At 46.4% G+C, this 13,849-nt stretch overlaps 1 protein-coding gene across 2 annotated transcripts in view; it reads right to left on the bottom strand.

Moving 5' to 3' along the window:
* The window catches only part of XPO6 (exportin 6), a 35,353-nt gene extending 23,510 nt beyond the window's left edge, over positions 1 to 11,843 (bottom strand). Inside the window, exons 1-6 of one of the 2 annotated variants that reach the window (XM_048494728.1) lie at positions 11,109 to 11,843; positions 2,867 to 2,957; positions 1,872 to 1,984; positions 1,357 to 1,554; positions 869 to 1,028; positions 95 to 172 (exon numbers count right to left, since the gene is read on the bottom strand). In XM_048494728.1, coding sequence (XP_048350685.1) covers positions 95 to 172; positions 869 to 1,028; positions 1,357 to 1,554; positions 1,872 to 1,984; positions 2,867 to 2,957; positions 11,109 to 11,111 — 643 coding nt within the window. In that variant the 5' untranslated portion in view covers positions 11,112 to 11,843. The remainder of the gene's footprint in view (positions 1 to 94; positions 173 to 868; positions 1,029 to 1,356; positions 1,555 to 1,871; positions 1,985 to 2,866; positions 2,958 to 11,108) is intronic. The other variant, XM_048494727.1, reaches the window with a different exon arrangement.
* Positions 11,844 to 13,849: the final 2,006 nt, after the last annotated feature.

Below are 13,849 nucleotides of genomic sequence, written 5' to 3'. Positions count from 1 at the left end.
TCTCTTTGCAACTCTGGTAAACACAGCCCTGAGCCCCAAGTTCTGGGATCCATAACACATCGCTAGTGAACAGGCATACAGAAGAAGGCCTTACCACTTTCTCCCGACGTCGGGGATGGTGGTGGAGTGGCGGCAGTAACGCTGTATTTGTCCCAGATGCTCTCCAAGATACCTATCAGGAACAAAGGGTAAAAGCTATGCCTCCTGTACCCTTCAGGATCAGCTATATGTATACAAGCGCTCCCCTCTCTCAATGGAGACGGGCATCAGTATCAGGAAGGGAAAGCTGTTTCGGAGAGCCTCTTTCAGGGAGGTCAGTCAGTATGTGGAACGATGCCGGCATTCAGGGATTGCCAGTCAGCAGCAGAGATGAAGATGCCGGCTTTGCTCCACCATAGTCTCTTCGAGGCAAGGCCAGAGATTGAATGTAGCATCTAGTATTTCGGCCCTTTCTTGAAGGAGGAACAGGACCACAGACACACACCTCATTTCCTCTCTTTCACCCTCACAATGACCCTGCGGGGTAGGCCAGCCAGAGAGAGTAACCACCGGGCCCCCAAGGTCACCTGGTGAGCTTCCTGATTCAATGAGAATGTGAATGACTTTGATCCACTAAACCACACTGGTTGTCTGAGACCGCGATGGAACAACACTGACCCAGAATGTCAGTGGCAGTGATAGGGCCCTTGGGCCACGAGCTATAAATTGTAAAATTGTAACCAGCAACTTTCAAAGGAACTGTTACACAAATGCAGAAACCCCCACCCCCCCCACACACACATGGAAGATCCATTTGTACACGTCCCAAAAGCACTGCTGTGGGGAAAACCAGAGATTCCTTCTTTCTGTCAGAGGAACCAAGCCTCACCTGTAAGAAGGCCGAGCACTGTCTGGACCTGATCCAGGAGCAACTTCCGCAATTCTTCTTTCCGGGCTATGCTGAGATCCTCCCGTGGGCACGCCAGCTCTTCCGACGTCGTCTTCAGCATGATCAACCCGAGCGGTGTGGTCACGGGGGATTGGATCAACTGTGGGAATAAGGACAAGGGGAAGAAAGGCTCAGGACAGAGCGTAAACTATGGACCTAGTATTTTAAAATATTTTTAAATAACTACTCAGCAGCGGGACAAACACTTGTCAAGGACACTTCCAGCTGATCCTGCAGTGAGCAACGGGTTGGACTTGAAGGCCTGTATGGTCTCTTCCCAACTCTATAATTCTATGACCTCCAACAGTGAAATTCACAAGATACCCAACAGATGAGGCTATCACCCCTCAAAACTGACACAGAGCAGGAGAACTCAGCACGAACCTGCTCCCTGACTTCAGGGGTGGGATCTCCAGGGACCGTCTCACCTGCAAGATGTTGGTGAAGAAGTCATGATAGAACATGGGCCAGTCTTGCCGGCCAATATCCACGATAACTTTGCAAAGCTTGTTCCTGATGAAGTAAGGCAGGGTTTTGTGGTGCGCCAAGAGCAGCTTGGGCAGGCAGCTGCGAATCTCCATCTTGTCTTGCGACGGGACCCCGAGCCACATCTTGTTGATCAGGTTCTGAAAGAAACGGACACACCTTGGTGTTACGGACCCGAGCAAGGCCATAGTGAACGACAGACAGTGAAAGTATTCGCTCCCGGGGAGGATATTTCACTGCCTCTCAAGTTGACTTTTTGAGCCTCCCCACACCAGTGGGAAGCCTTTTTGAAGGGGGCGGTAGCTCGGCACCCAGCTCTTGGACGGGGCTGCCTGTCATTCTGTTTGGCATGGTAAATTATCCCAGCCAAGGGTCCCATAAAGCACTTCTGCAAAGGCCTGATTTGGTGACAGGTAAGGATATTTCCTGGCCCCTTTACGTAAACCTGAAATCTTACCTCAAACACCGTCAAACTGTACATCATAACATAGTCGTTTCTTGTGCTCGACAGGAAATAGATGCAGAACCTCCAGGCGCCGATCTGCTGGGCAAAGTTATTTAGGAGCTCCTCTGGAAAAAAAGACATTTGCAGGAGAGGGGTTAAAGCCCCAGTGCGCAGGACTGCACTTTCAGTACTCCCTTCCACAGACAACCGGGTCCCAAATCAAGGCCTCCGGTGTTGTGTCGCTGCCGCCACCACCAGTAAATTCTCAGGGCTGGGCTTTTTGGAAATCTGGGGACATCTTCCATCATTTAGCAGGCCACAGGGTTATTGACTCCGTTGAAGATATTTTGCAACTGACAATCTTTATAGCACACCTTTGGCATCTGAGTGGCTCAGGATGATTCATACCAGTACACAATGAACAAACTGGATCCCCCTCGTGAGACGGTCATTTGTTTTTATATGAAAAGCAAATCTGGCTGTTGTGTGTTTTCTGGGCTGTGAGGCCAGGGCTCATAACGTTTTGCTGGCATCTGCGGCTGGCGCCTTGAGAGGCGTTTTACGGGAAGATGTATTCCTCTTTGTGGCACTACGTGGAGTGACTATGTGGTGGGTGTTTTCTCCACCTCACAGGTGTGCTGTGAATTTGTATGTGTCTGGGTTGGAATCCAATGACGTGACTCTGAAGATGCCAGCCACAGATGCAAAAAAAAAAAAAAAAGAGTTAGCGGCAAAAATTACCACATTGGCTGGAAAACCCAAGACAGTGAGCTGATATGAAAGCCTTCAAATAGTGAAACCCTGATTAAATCTGTGATCAAAAAACACTGTTGGATTGCTTTCATGAAACTGTGCCAAGCTTTTTCTGCTCAAAATGAGTGAAAAGTAAGCATATAACAAAATATGAAACGGCATATACTGCAGTCACTCAAACACACAAATGTGAAGATGTTTTTGGCCTGTCAAGCATTACCTCTGGGCAGAGGATGGAAAATCAAGGTGCTTACCGATCTCACGCTTTCTTTCATTGGTTGTGCAGTTGTGGAAAAACTCGGTCATTAGATTCTCCAGGGCTCGTAATGAGGCCTCTTCTGATGCCTGCCAAAGAGGTTTTCAGGAAAGGGTTAAAACGGGGCATTTTGTATGTCATCTGTTGGAGCCTTCCAGCCTGAATGGACCCCAAATACCTCTAGTCTCTTCCATGGTTTTGGGACCTTACCTCCAGATCTTCTCCCATCCCAACATGTGCCAGAACGGTCCCTAGTCCCAACCAAATTACACACTGCATGCTCAGGATAGTGCCATATTCTGAGCACACAATTGGTGCTTCCTTCACATGGAGTGTGAAGGCTCTGAGATCCAGTTAAGCACCCAGATCAGGACTGTGTGAGTCCAGAAGGAGGCTAATGGTTACGAATGAAACATGGCAGCCAAAATATTCGAAGAAACAGGCATGTCCTTTCGGCGTGGCCTAGCCTTAACATCAAAGTAAGTCTTTTGTTTCGCCGAGCCTGCTTTAAATTATCTGCTGCAACTGTCCTTACTTCCTGCAGAGTTCTTTGCAGCTCACAAAAATATGCATTTACATCCTTGGGACAAGAATTGTCAGTAAAGCCTTCCCAATTTGCTCTAGCTAAGCCCAAAGGACCTCTGATATCTCTACCAAACAATAACTGATTTGGACTAAATCCTAGGCTTTCTTGGACTGAATCACGGAGAGCAGCTTTGCAGTGGGTAGTAAAGTGTTATTATTGTCAGTGGATAAGCCTGTTAAGTTGGATGTGGCTTGGAAGGGACCTTATGTGATAATACAGGTTTTACCCCGTGACAATTATGTAATCCAAGAAGATGGTGGGCAGAGAACTGTGCATGCGAATAGGTTGAAACCGTATCGTGAGAGATCTGTAATGACTTTTCCAGTACAAGTTGACACTAACGCAGATGAGTTTGTGGAATGGAATTTTGAGGAGCGTTCTGATGTGAGTAAAGTTCGAATTTCAGATGGTTTATCAGGAGGGCAATGGAAGCAAATTGGACATTTATTAAAGGACTTTGAATTGCTGTTTAGTGAACAGCCCGGTTTGACTCACATGATTTCCCACCATATTGGCACCGGAAGTGTTGCACCTATTAAAACCACACCATACCCTATTAACAATCGTATGAAAGAAGTTGTGGAGAAGGAGGTTACACAAATGTTGAAGTGCCTAGTAACAGTGCATGGGGAGCACCCGTAGTCTGGTTGCATTAACTCTGGGTAATCCTCTGGGATGTACTACAGACCTTTCTTGGTCATTCTCATCCATGTCTCTCAACTCCTTGCCATTCAACAGCTGTCCCGTGGCTCCCAACTCTTGAGCTACCACTCTGCTGCTTGATACCGGCTCAGCTGAGAAAACTGGTGTGCATATTCTGGACTCTTCCAGTGTGACCTGCACTTCATTCACCTTTTTAGGTCGAGGTTTCACTACCGGTTCGTCCATCTGCGCATTCAATTGAAATCTGTGGTTCGTACTAGAGCAAATTTTCACTCTTTGCTTGCCAACAAAACACCTACTCACTGAGTGTATTTCAAAATCCCTCCGCTTGCCACCATGTCAAGGAAGACTCCACAGTCCCCTTCTATTTGAACTAGTTATTGATTCAATACACTCAGAGACAATCAGTCGGTTAGAACACTTTTTCTTTTTGTAGTTTATGAAGTCTTACTTATATCTGATATCTCAGTTAGGCTAGCATAATAAAACTTCCAGTGACAGCTAGCGACTTAAAATTCAAGAAAACACTTACATAAAAATATAAGAACGAGCCTGCTGGATCAGACCAGAGTCCATCTAGTCCAGCACTCTGCTACTCGCAGTGGCCCACCAGGTGCCTTTGGGAGCTCACATGCAGGATGTGAAAGCAATGGCCTTCTGCGGCTGCTCTTGAGCACCTGGTCTGCTAAGGCATTTGCAATCTGAGATCAAGGAGGATCAAGATTGGTAGCCATAGATCGACTTCTCCATAAATCTGTCCAAGCCCCTTTTAAAGCTATCCAGGTTAGTGGCCATCACCACCTCCTGTGGCAGCATATTCCAAACACCAATCATATGTTGTGTGAAGAAGTGTTTCCTTTTATTACTGTAGTCCTAATTCTTCCCCCCAGCATTTTCAATGAATGCCCCCTGGTTCTAGTATTGTGAGAAAGAGAGAAAAATTTCTCTCTGTCAACATTTTCTACCCCATGCATAATTTTATAGACTTCAGTCATATCCCCCCTCAGCCGCCTCCTCTCCAAACTAAAGAGTCCCAAACGCTGCAGCCTCTCCTCATAAGGAAGGTGCTCCAATCCTTCAGTCATCCTTAATGTAGCTTAAGACATGTAACAGGCAAGCTTACAAATTGCTCTAATGAACTAACCAAAAAAATATATTCAGGAAAACCAAGCTGGGCTTCAGCTTCAGTTAAACCCCCCAACCAAAAAAACTGCCTTTCTCTGTGCTGAGAGCCGCAGCCTCCAACTGTCACTTTTAGAATGTTCGCTGAACTCTTCACACACACACCCCTCCCGATTTCCTTCACCTCTGTTGGATACAAAGGCTCCCCCACCTCTAGCCTTCCAAGCTGAATTCATAAATTCTCATTAGCTGAACTGAATTAAGGCTAGCTTAGAAAATGCCATTCGTAACTAAGCAACAGAATTCTATATTTTTCTCTTGCTCAGCCCTCTTCGGAGGCTGAAAATAGAAGGCAGATCCCATGCAAATGCCTCTTTCCAAGGATTCATGAGTTACACAGAATGGAAGACTCTCAAAATGGCAACTTGGAGCTTCAGGTCCCTGCAGCTGCTGACCCTCAATAATTTTTACCCTTTTCCCTCTTTTAAATGAGAGTCAATTTAAACATGGGAGAAACATTGTGCTGAAGAAACCTCCTCTCTTCAAGGTTTTAGGACACAGTTAACAATCATGTATTTTCAAATCCCTGACTAGATCTTTCAGGCGAGGGCAGAGACCAACTTCCTACCGCAGTTACACTGCATTATCAGTTGCCTGGGGAGAGTACTTGGCCAGGCTACGCTGCAGCACGCAGGTGGGAGTTTCATTTTTATGGAGCAATATTCCCGTGCCAACACTACACAGCCGTTGTGCTGCTGAGAAAGTGCGCCGTCCCTCTTCATCTCGTGTGGCTTGCAAAATACACACTGGCTATGTATAATGCATGGGTCCCAGAAAGGTTCTTTAAAGGAAGAGGAAATGTTTGGATATGATTCAGCAATTTATCCCCCTATGTGTTACTTCTTAGTCAGCAATTATCAAGCATACCCTTCCCCTCCTTCAAGCATCACGTCTACACTTTTTAAACCTTACTGCAGCTTACTACCTCTTTTACGTGGCAGAGGAAGAAGGAAGAGGAGGAGTTTAAATGTATACCCCACCTTTCTCTCCTGTAAGGCGACTCAAAGGGGCTTACAAACAACTTCTCCTTCCTCTCCTCACTCACATCAGGCACCTTGTGAGACAGGGAGGGCTGAAAGAATTCCAAAGAACTGTGACCGGCCCAGACCTCATGCGTACGACTGGGGAAACAAATCCAGTTCACCAGATGAGAGTCTGCCACTCATGTGGAGGAGTGGGGAATCAAAGCCAACCAGATTAGAGCCCACCTGCTCCTAACCACTACACCCATGGTGGCGAACCTTTGGCGCTCCAGATGTTATGGACTACAATTCCCAATTGTCCATGCTGGCAGGGGCTGATGGGAATTGTAGTCCATAACATCTGGAGTGCCAAAGGTTTGCCACCACTGCACTACACCATGACAGCTCCAAAAGGGAGATTATTTGGGAAAGAAAAGCAACAGAGGGCCTGAATTCTGCATGAAGCAGCTCCATAAGTCCCTGCAACACCACAGCAAAGACCAGCTCTTTAGAACCAAAAAAACCACACAGACTGTTGGCATTTGATCGGATGTACTTCAACGCTGCATCTTCATCTCCCTGAACGTTGCTTTCCCATAAGGACTACTGGTGACGAACTGAAGGTTTTGTTCAGACAAGCAAATCGCTGGGAAGTGGATATTTCTCAGGGCTCGGCTAAGTCACGCTGTTAACCTGTTTGCCTCTAAGTGGCGGCTGAGTGCAGAATATTGATTGTAACTGAAGCTGCGGAGCACGGCGGGCAAACCCAACCGTTGTGCAAACCGCTCAGATGCTTAATGCCACCAGAAGCAAGTGTTTTACACATGTATGTTTGGAGACGGAGCTGACGGGTTGCTTACCTCTCCCTCCGTGCATTTCTTAATGTATCTCCTGGCCACTTCCCTCCGTCATCTGTCGTAATCCCACCGCAACTAGTAACCAGCCCCGCACAATATTTACAAAATGTCTGCCCAAGACAAATGCCAGACTACCTTTGCCCATATACTTGCAGGGAAAAGTCACAGAGCTCTAGTACAAGTCTAATTCTTGCTGAACCTCCTGGTGCTTATGTAGAAGGCAACGGAGCCACTGATCTGGAGACCTGGAAACGACTGCCTTAAATCTCGGCAATATCCCCACGCCCACACCATGGGAAAAATCATTCTGTAACGATTACCAAGATCGTGAGAAAGGCAGAGGGATGCTGTGGACAGAACCCTAAAAGATTATTAATACACCACCCAGAAGTAGCTGAAGCAGCCCACTACATCACTTCCTCCCTCTCCAACCCGGTCACGTTTCTTCAATCATGTGAGTTTCCCAAAGCTCCAGGGCTACAAGAAACCAGGACTCACAGCAGACGAATCAGAAAGCATAAACAACGCATGCTAACAGAACTGAAGACGAACCCAGCATTAAGAAGGTTAAGAGGTGACATGATAGACATGTTTAGATATTTGAAGGGACCAAGCAATGTTGGTCCAGAGACTAGGACCAGGAGTCACAGGTTCAAGGTGAAGGAAAAGATATTCCATCTAAACATCAGGAAAAAACTTCCTGACAGTCAGGGCTGTTCGATAGTGGAATGCACTACTTAGGAGTGAGGTAGAGTCTCCTTTTTTGAAGGTTTTTAAACAGACGCTGTTAGGAGTGCTTTGATTGTGTGTGCCTGCATTGCAGGGGGTTGGACTTGATGGCCCTTGGGGTCTCTTCCAACTCTATGATTCTATGATTACATATACTGTCTAGACACTTGTTCTCAAGGTCTCAGCTAAGGCCTTAGCCCAGCCTGCGAACGGGAATTATTTAACTGGAAACAGAACGACTGACATGTCCTGCCCCAATATGCTAGGGTCATTCTCACCCCATTAACATTTCAGACACAGCATCAAATTCTTCATGGCTTTCAAGCTCCCCCTCACTGGCAGTCTTCAAGCAGTGGCTGAATGAACACCTGCAAGGGATGCTTTAGGCTGATCCTGCATTGAGCAACAGATTGGACAGCAGAGCCGCTTCCAACTCTATGATTCACGCAGCCTGTGAACAATGCCATTTACCTGTTATTGCCTCTCCGCAAGTCATCTTTCCAAGCACAAATGAGCTAACATTCCAGGCTAATGGCTTTCAGACTCTTTCTACATCCAAGGTATCTCCTGCGACCTGCCTTCTTGGCGTGTGCCAACCTGGCACAGAATCCTTCGGGTGCACTTCTGTAGAGCAACAGCTGGGCCTGTCTAAACTGCACGAACTGAAGGAAGCTCTGAGAAACATGGGGAATGTTGATCTCCAGGAATTTGCTCACCGCTGCTGAACTTCCCTTGTCTTATTAATATTTAATGCTTCGGATTTCAGGCTGGTTCTAGATTTCTACAACCCATGTCCTATTGCACTGTTTGTCATATGATCCATTCTGTTGACTGCATTGACTTATTCTGTGTAATCCACCTTGAGTCCCGGTGACAAAAGCAGATGGTAAGTAATGTAAATGAATAAATAAATGCCAAGAATACATAGGATGCCACCATTTCCCAGCTGGTAGCACAAAACTGAATAGGGATCCACCCGTCACCTCAGGTTAGAGCAGTGGTGGCGAACCTATGGCACTCCAGATGTTAATGAACTACAATTCCCATCAGCCCCTGCCAGCATGGCCAATTGACCATGCTGGCAGGGGCTGATGGGGAATGTAGTCCATAAACATCTGGAGTGCCATAGGTTTGCCACCACGGGGTTAGAGTGTTGATTCTGCATCCCAGTTTGTTTTACAGTGGAACCTTGGTTTTCATTGCCTTCTGTTTTCATCGATTTTTTCAATGAAAAAATTGTCTCGGTTTTCATTGATTTGCCTCTGTTTTCAACAATTTGCAGTAAGGTGCAGGGGTTTGTAGAGAAAAATCACCCAGACGAAGCTGTTGCAGGCTGTGTCTGCAACTTGTTTAATGACAATGTCTTGCCCCATTTCAGACAAATCTAAAAGAAGTGTCAGAAACAGACCTCTTGGGACAGCTTTCTGGTATGACATTGGTCCACTGGCTCTGAAGCTGGTCCTAGTGTTATTGTTTGTTACTGTTTTCAGAATTTAACACTATGTTTATTCACCAAAAATGTGTTTTTGGTATGTTTTTTGGAGTCCCTAGAATGGATTAATTGTATTTACATTGATTCCTATGGAAAAGTTTGCCTCGGTTTTCATTGGTTTCGGTTTTCATTGATTATTTTGGACAGATTACCAACGAAAACCGAGGTTCCACTGTATTTATTTACTATTTGATTTATGTGCCGCCTTTCCCCCAACAAAGGGCTCAAGGCGGCTTACAAAAGGCCAATTTGAAACCCACTACTATTAAAACTTCAGCAGCACCCTAAAATAAATCTGATGGCGCCATAAAATAAAACTAGGGGAATGGGAAAAAGGAGAGGCAAATGGAAAGGCAAACAGGGAAAGGAGGAGGGATACCAGATACCATGGAACACGCCATTACTGTCTATGCAGAGTCCTGCTAGTTTGCCTATGCCACACATCAGGCAAGCGCTTACATTCGAAAGGATTAATTTAAAGCCCAAACTTTTATTCAGCTTTCACGGCCAGCTCTCAATGCCCTTCGCATACTTGCCAGCCTCCGAGAAGCCCAGCCTTGCAAAGAAGGAATTCACAGTTGCAGTACCTCTTCAAATTGCATCTGGCTTAATATATCGGGGATGAAGAGAAAGAAGAAGAGTAATGGGTTTATACCCCACCTTTCTCTCCTGTAAGGAAACTGAAGGTGGCTTACAAGCTCCTTTCTCCTCCCCACAACAGACACCTTGTGAGGTAGGTGGGAAAGTTCCCAAGAACTGTGACCAGCTCAAGGTCACCCAGCAAGAATGGAGGAGTGCGGAAACACATCTGGTTCACCAGACAGGCCCCTGCCACTCAACTGGAGGAGTGGGAAATCAACCCGGTTCTCCAGATTAGGATCCACCTGCTCTTAACCACTACACCATGCATCATGTTCCAACTTTCTTTAGGGCCAATTATTGTGTTCACAACACGGCATTCCCAGCAATCAATCAAGTCATCGCAAGGGGCAGATATTCCTGAACATGCCAAAGATATGCTTGAACCCTTCAGTCTGTAATGGCCAAAGCCAAGCCCGCCTCTCTTAAATTTACTCTCAGCTGATCAACTTGCATTTGGGATCTGTTGCCGAACTGATGCTAGAGGCAAGCCCACGCATCCAAGCTGTTATGCATGTACCAAGCCAGGAAATCTGGCCTTTAATTAATTTGCCCACCCCAGCACCTTTAGCAAGGAACTAAGCAGCTCTCTGGGTCTTCAAATGCAGGAACCAATTCCCATTCTTATAACTGTCTTTGGAACATCCTGCCAGAAGGTTCACCAGCCATCTCTGACATCAGCAAACAAGGAAGAAAAATGGACATCCTTAGACACAAAGCTCTCTGAGGCCTTTGTTATCAATTTTTGGCAAAAGCTAATATTGCAAAGGGAGACAGCACTTTTACAGGTCCTCTCCAGTCATCTCTTATGGGCAAGACTCAGAATTCATTGAGCATCCTTGTCAGTCACCAAACTTCTGCTCGAGAGCCTGAACTACATCACTACACTGTAGGAGCTAAGAGTCTAAATGTCAAATCTCACAGTTCAAAAGACTGTGAACCTTAAACCACTTCCTTTGCCCACATTAATCTGCATTATCAAATACCACCAGCCCACCTTACAGAACTGTTGTACAGATGGAGACAATGACACACACTCAGAATAAACGCTATATAGATGTTAAGATCAGAATGCTTATGGATGCCCCCCCCCCTTCCAATCAAACATCAGATGCCTCTTTCAAACTTACCATAGCAGCTGCCGGAGATTTCTGGGATTATTTGGCTCTTGGCGTTTGGCTTTTTCTCCACACACCCCTCTACCCTGTCACCTCATGTCACGGTCACATAAGGCCCTGCCTCCTCCATTTGGGTAAATATATATCTATATATTTTATTTAAATAGTTCCCCCCTCTCTCACAAAGAGTAGGACGATAATGCCCTCCCTGGCCTTTGGCTTCAGGAACCCATCAGTTTATGAGAGGAGCAGCACCATCACAGGGACAGAAGGCTCCCCTCCCCCGAAATCCATCTCCACTGTTACACACCCCCCCCTCCCAAATTAAGTTAAGAAAAACAGATGAATGCAAAACAGATTTTAAATTAATGTAAACAGAGAGAGGCGGATAAATGGGGTTCCCCTTTTTGGGAGGGATCCCCTCAAAAGGCTCAGTGACCTGGGGAAGGAATGTGACTGCCCCCCAGGAGAAGATCTGGGTCTCCTCGCAGGGGGTGGGAAGGGACTGACTGTAGGGGTGGCCCAGGCCTCTATCTCAGCCCCCCTTCTTTCCTCACTGCCCCACCCCTCAATCCACGCCCTCGCCCTGCCTGATCCCCGTCAGGCCCTCGTGAAGAAGCCCTTCCCTTCGCTGTCTCTGCGATCCTCCATCTGCTTTTTCCGCCTCAGGGGTGAGGGGGGAGCCAAGGAGGGGGTAACCGCCGCCGCCCCGCCCACAACCGTCAACCGCCCCGCCCCCGACCCTACACTCCCTGTCGCTTCCTGCTTCTCCCGCAAACACCGGAAGCTCCACTGAGCCAAACTCCCCCCCCTCCCCACACACACACACCCGGCAGAAGCGTCGAGCGCGCACGCTCCCTCGGAGCCAATCCCAGATGAGCGAGGCACAGGCGGGCGGGGCCAAAGACTCTACCGCACGCACACGCCGAAGCGAAGCCACGCCCCCTTTCGGTCCCCTTTTCCCTTTACTCGCCGGCGCTGAGCAGTGAGCATGCGCAGTTGGGCCTTAACCGTTCCCTTTTCTGAAATTGGCAACTTTTAAAACGGACCTTTACATTACCCACTTTCATTTTAATAATTGTTAGTAAGGAAGAATAAAACAAGGGGAAAAAAGGAAAGGAATATGGGTGGGTGTCAGTCAGTCCTTTCTGGTAATTCTGATGGTAGTCATACATTCATTTGCACAACATGATTCCCTGCATATAGAAAACTAGCCTCTCGGGGAATCTTCCCCCCTTACAGTCTGTTTTTCTACCTGCAGGGAAATTTCCGAAGGGTATACAGACGAGTGTCCTGATGTGCCAAGTCTCCCTTCTTATCTGTTTGTATTTATCTGGCTACAATTGTCTATAGGTCAATATTCCTGATGATAAACGTTTATGTACAATAACTGCTGTTCTGGAATAAAATGTTGTTAGTCTTTATAGAGCCACATGTTTTTCTTCAGCTTCCATATATGTCATGAATAATATTCAGTGGTCATGAGGAAAAAATGCAACTAGATTATAAATAAATTTAAACATTTTAAACAAAATAGTTGAATGGTGGACATTACAGGGGGATCACTTTCTCTCACTGTGATAAAGGAAAGCTTTACCTATTGGATTTCTATTATGCAGTCCTGTAATCCTGACCCGTTGCTCCGAAAAATGTGTTAGGCTGTGATATCCTTGTTTACATTACTGCAAAGTAACTATAACTAGGAAAATGCTGTATGCCTAGAAATGCTGCTGTGAGAGCAAATAAATTCAGGATAACCCATAATGAATAACAGCAGCCAACCCCTGCCAGGAACATTTTTGATTGCCTATTACCCTCTGGGAGAACTAAGCTCCTCAGTGGTCTTCATAATGATTTAGCCTTTCAACTAAATCAAATGCCGAAAAACTGATGTTGGCTAAAAATGTTGGTTCATTGCCGGCTTAAAAGGTAAAGGGTGACATCATGTGGCCGTGAAATGAACCGCGGCACCTCCAAAAGACGGGACTTAAAACACTTCCTTACTGCATCTGAAACACTTCCTTAATGGTACTCTGTTCTGGCCTTTATCAACCCAAGGAGCAAGTCTAACCAGACCTACTCAGACATACGGTCCCTGTTATTCAACAAATCTTATTCCCAGAAAAGTGCCCGAAGCTGAAAGCAATAGTTGGAGAAAATGGATGCCCTGAAGCAGCGTGCAATCCAAGTGGTTACTCGGGGGCAATCCATCCCAGGTGGTTACGAACACAGGACTTTAGAGATCGAATCCAACACCTTGAACTGCTGCAATGTGGTGGGGTTGGCTTGCCTCACAGCATGAACATTATTAAAAAGGCAGAAGGGCTTCTAGTGCTGATCTTGACTCGCTTTCAGTTTGGGTTCGGCTGTCAGCGACTAGAAAGGGAGCGCTTCAAATATTTTCAATAGTTCCATGCAAATCCCATCAAGAGAACCTGAGAGGTGCCTTCTGGTTTGATGGACAGAGTCAAGATGCTAAGAACAGGGTTCAGAGGGGGATCAAAAGGGATGACTCGGACTTGGCAATTTAAAGATCTCATATGACCAAAGGGGGATTATAAAAACAGATTGAATTAATAGAAGTCCAGTCATCCGAGGCATTTCCTGCTTTTGCCTCAGAGCATGCCATTAAATCAAAGGTATTTTGGAAATGGTCTTCTGATGCAGAACAACAGCCCTTTATCATCAAAAAGACAGAAGACCACTGGTGTGAAAGGCTGCAGCGGATATGCTTCAACAGGACAAGTACTTCC

Source organism: Sphaerodactylus townsendi, linkage group LG04, assembly GCF_021028975.2.
Source record: "Sphaerodactylus townsendi isolate TG3544 linkage group LG04, MPM_Stown_v2.3, whole genome shotgun sequence".
Classification (NCBI taxonomy): Eukaryota; Metazoa; Chordata; class Lepidosauria; order Squamata; family Sphaerodactylidae; genus Sphaerodactylus; species Sphaerodactylus townsendi.
The sequence above is the reverse complement of the archived record's forward strand: the minus strand, read 5'-3'. Positions and strand labels throughout refer to the sequence as shown.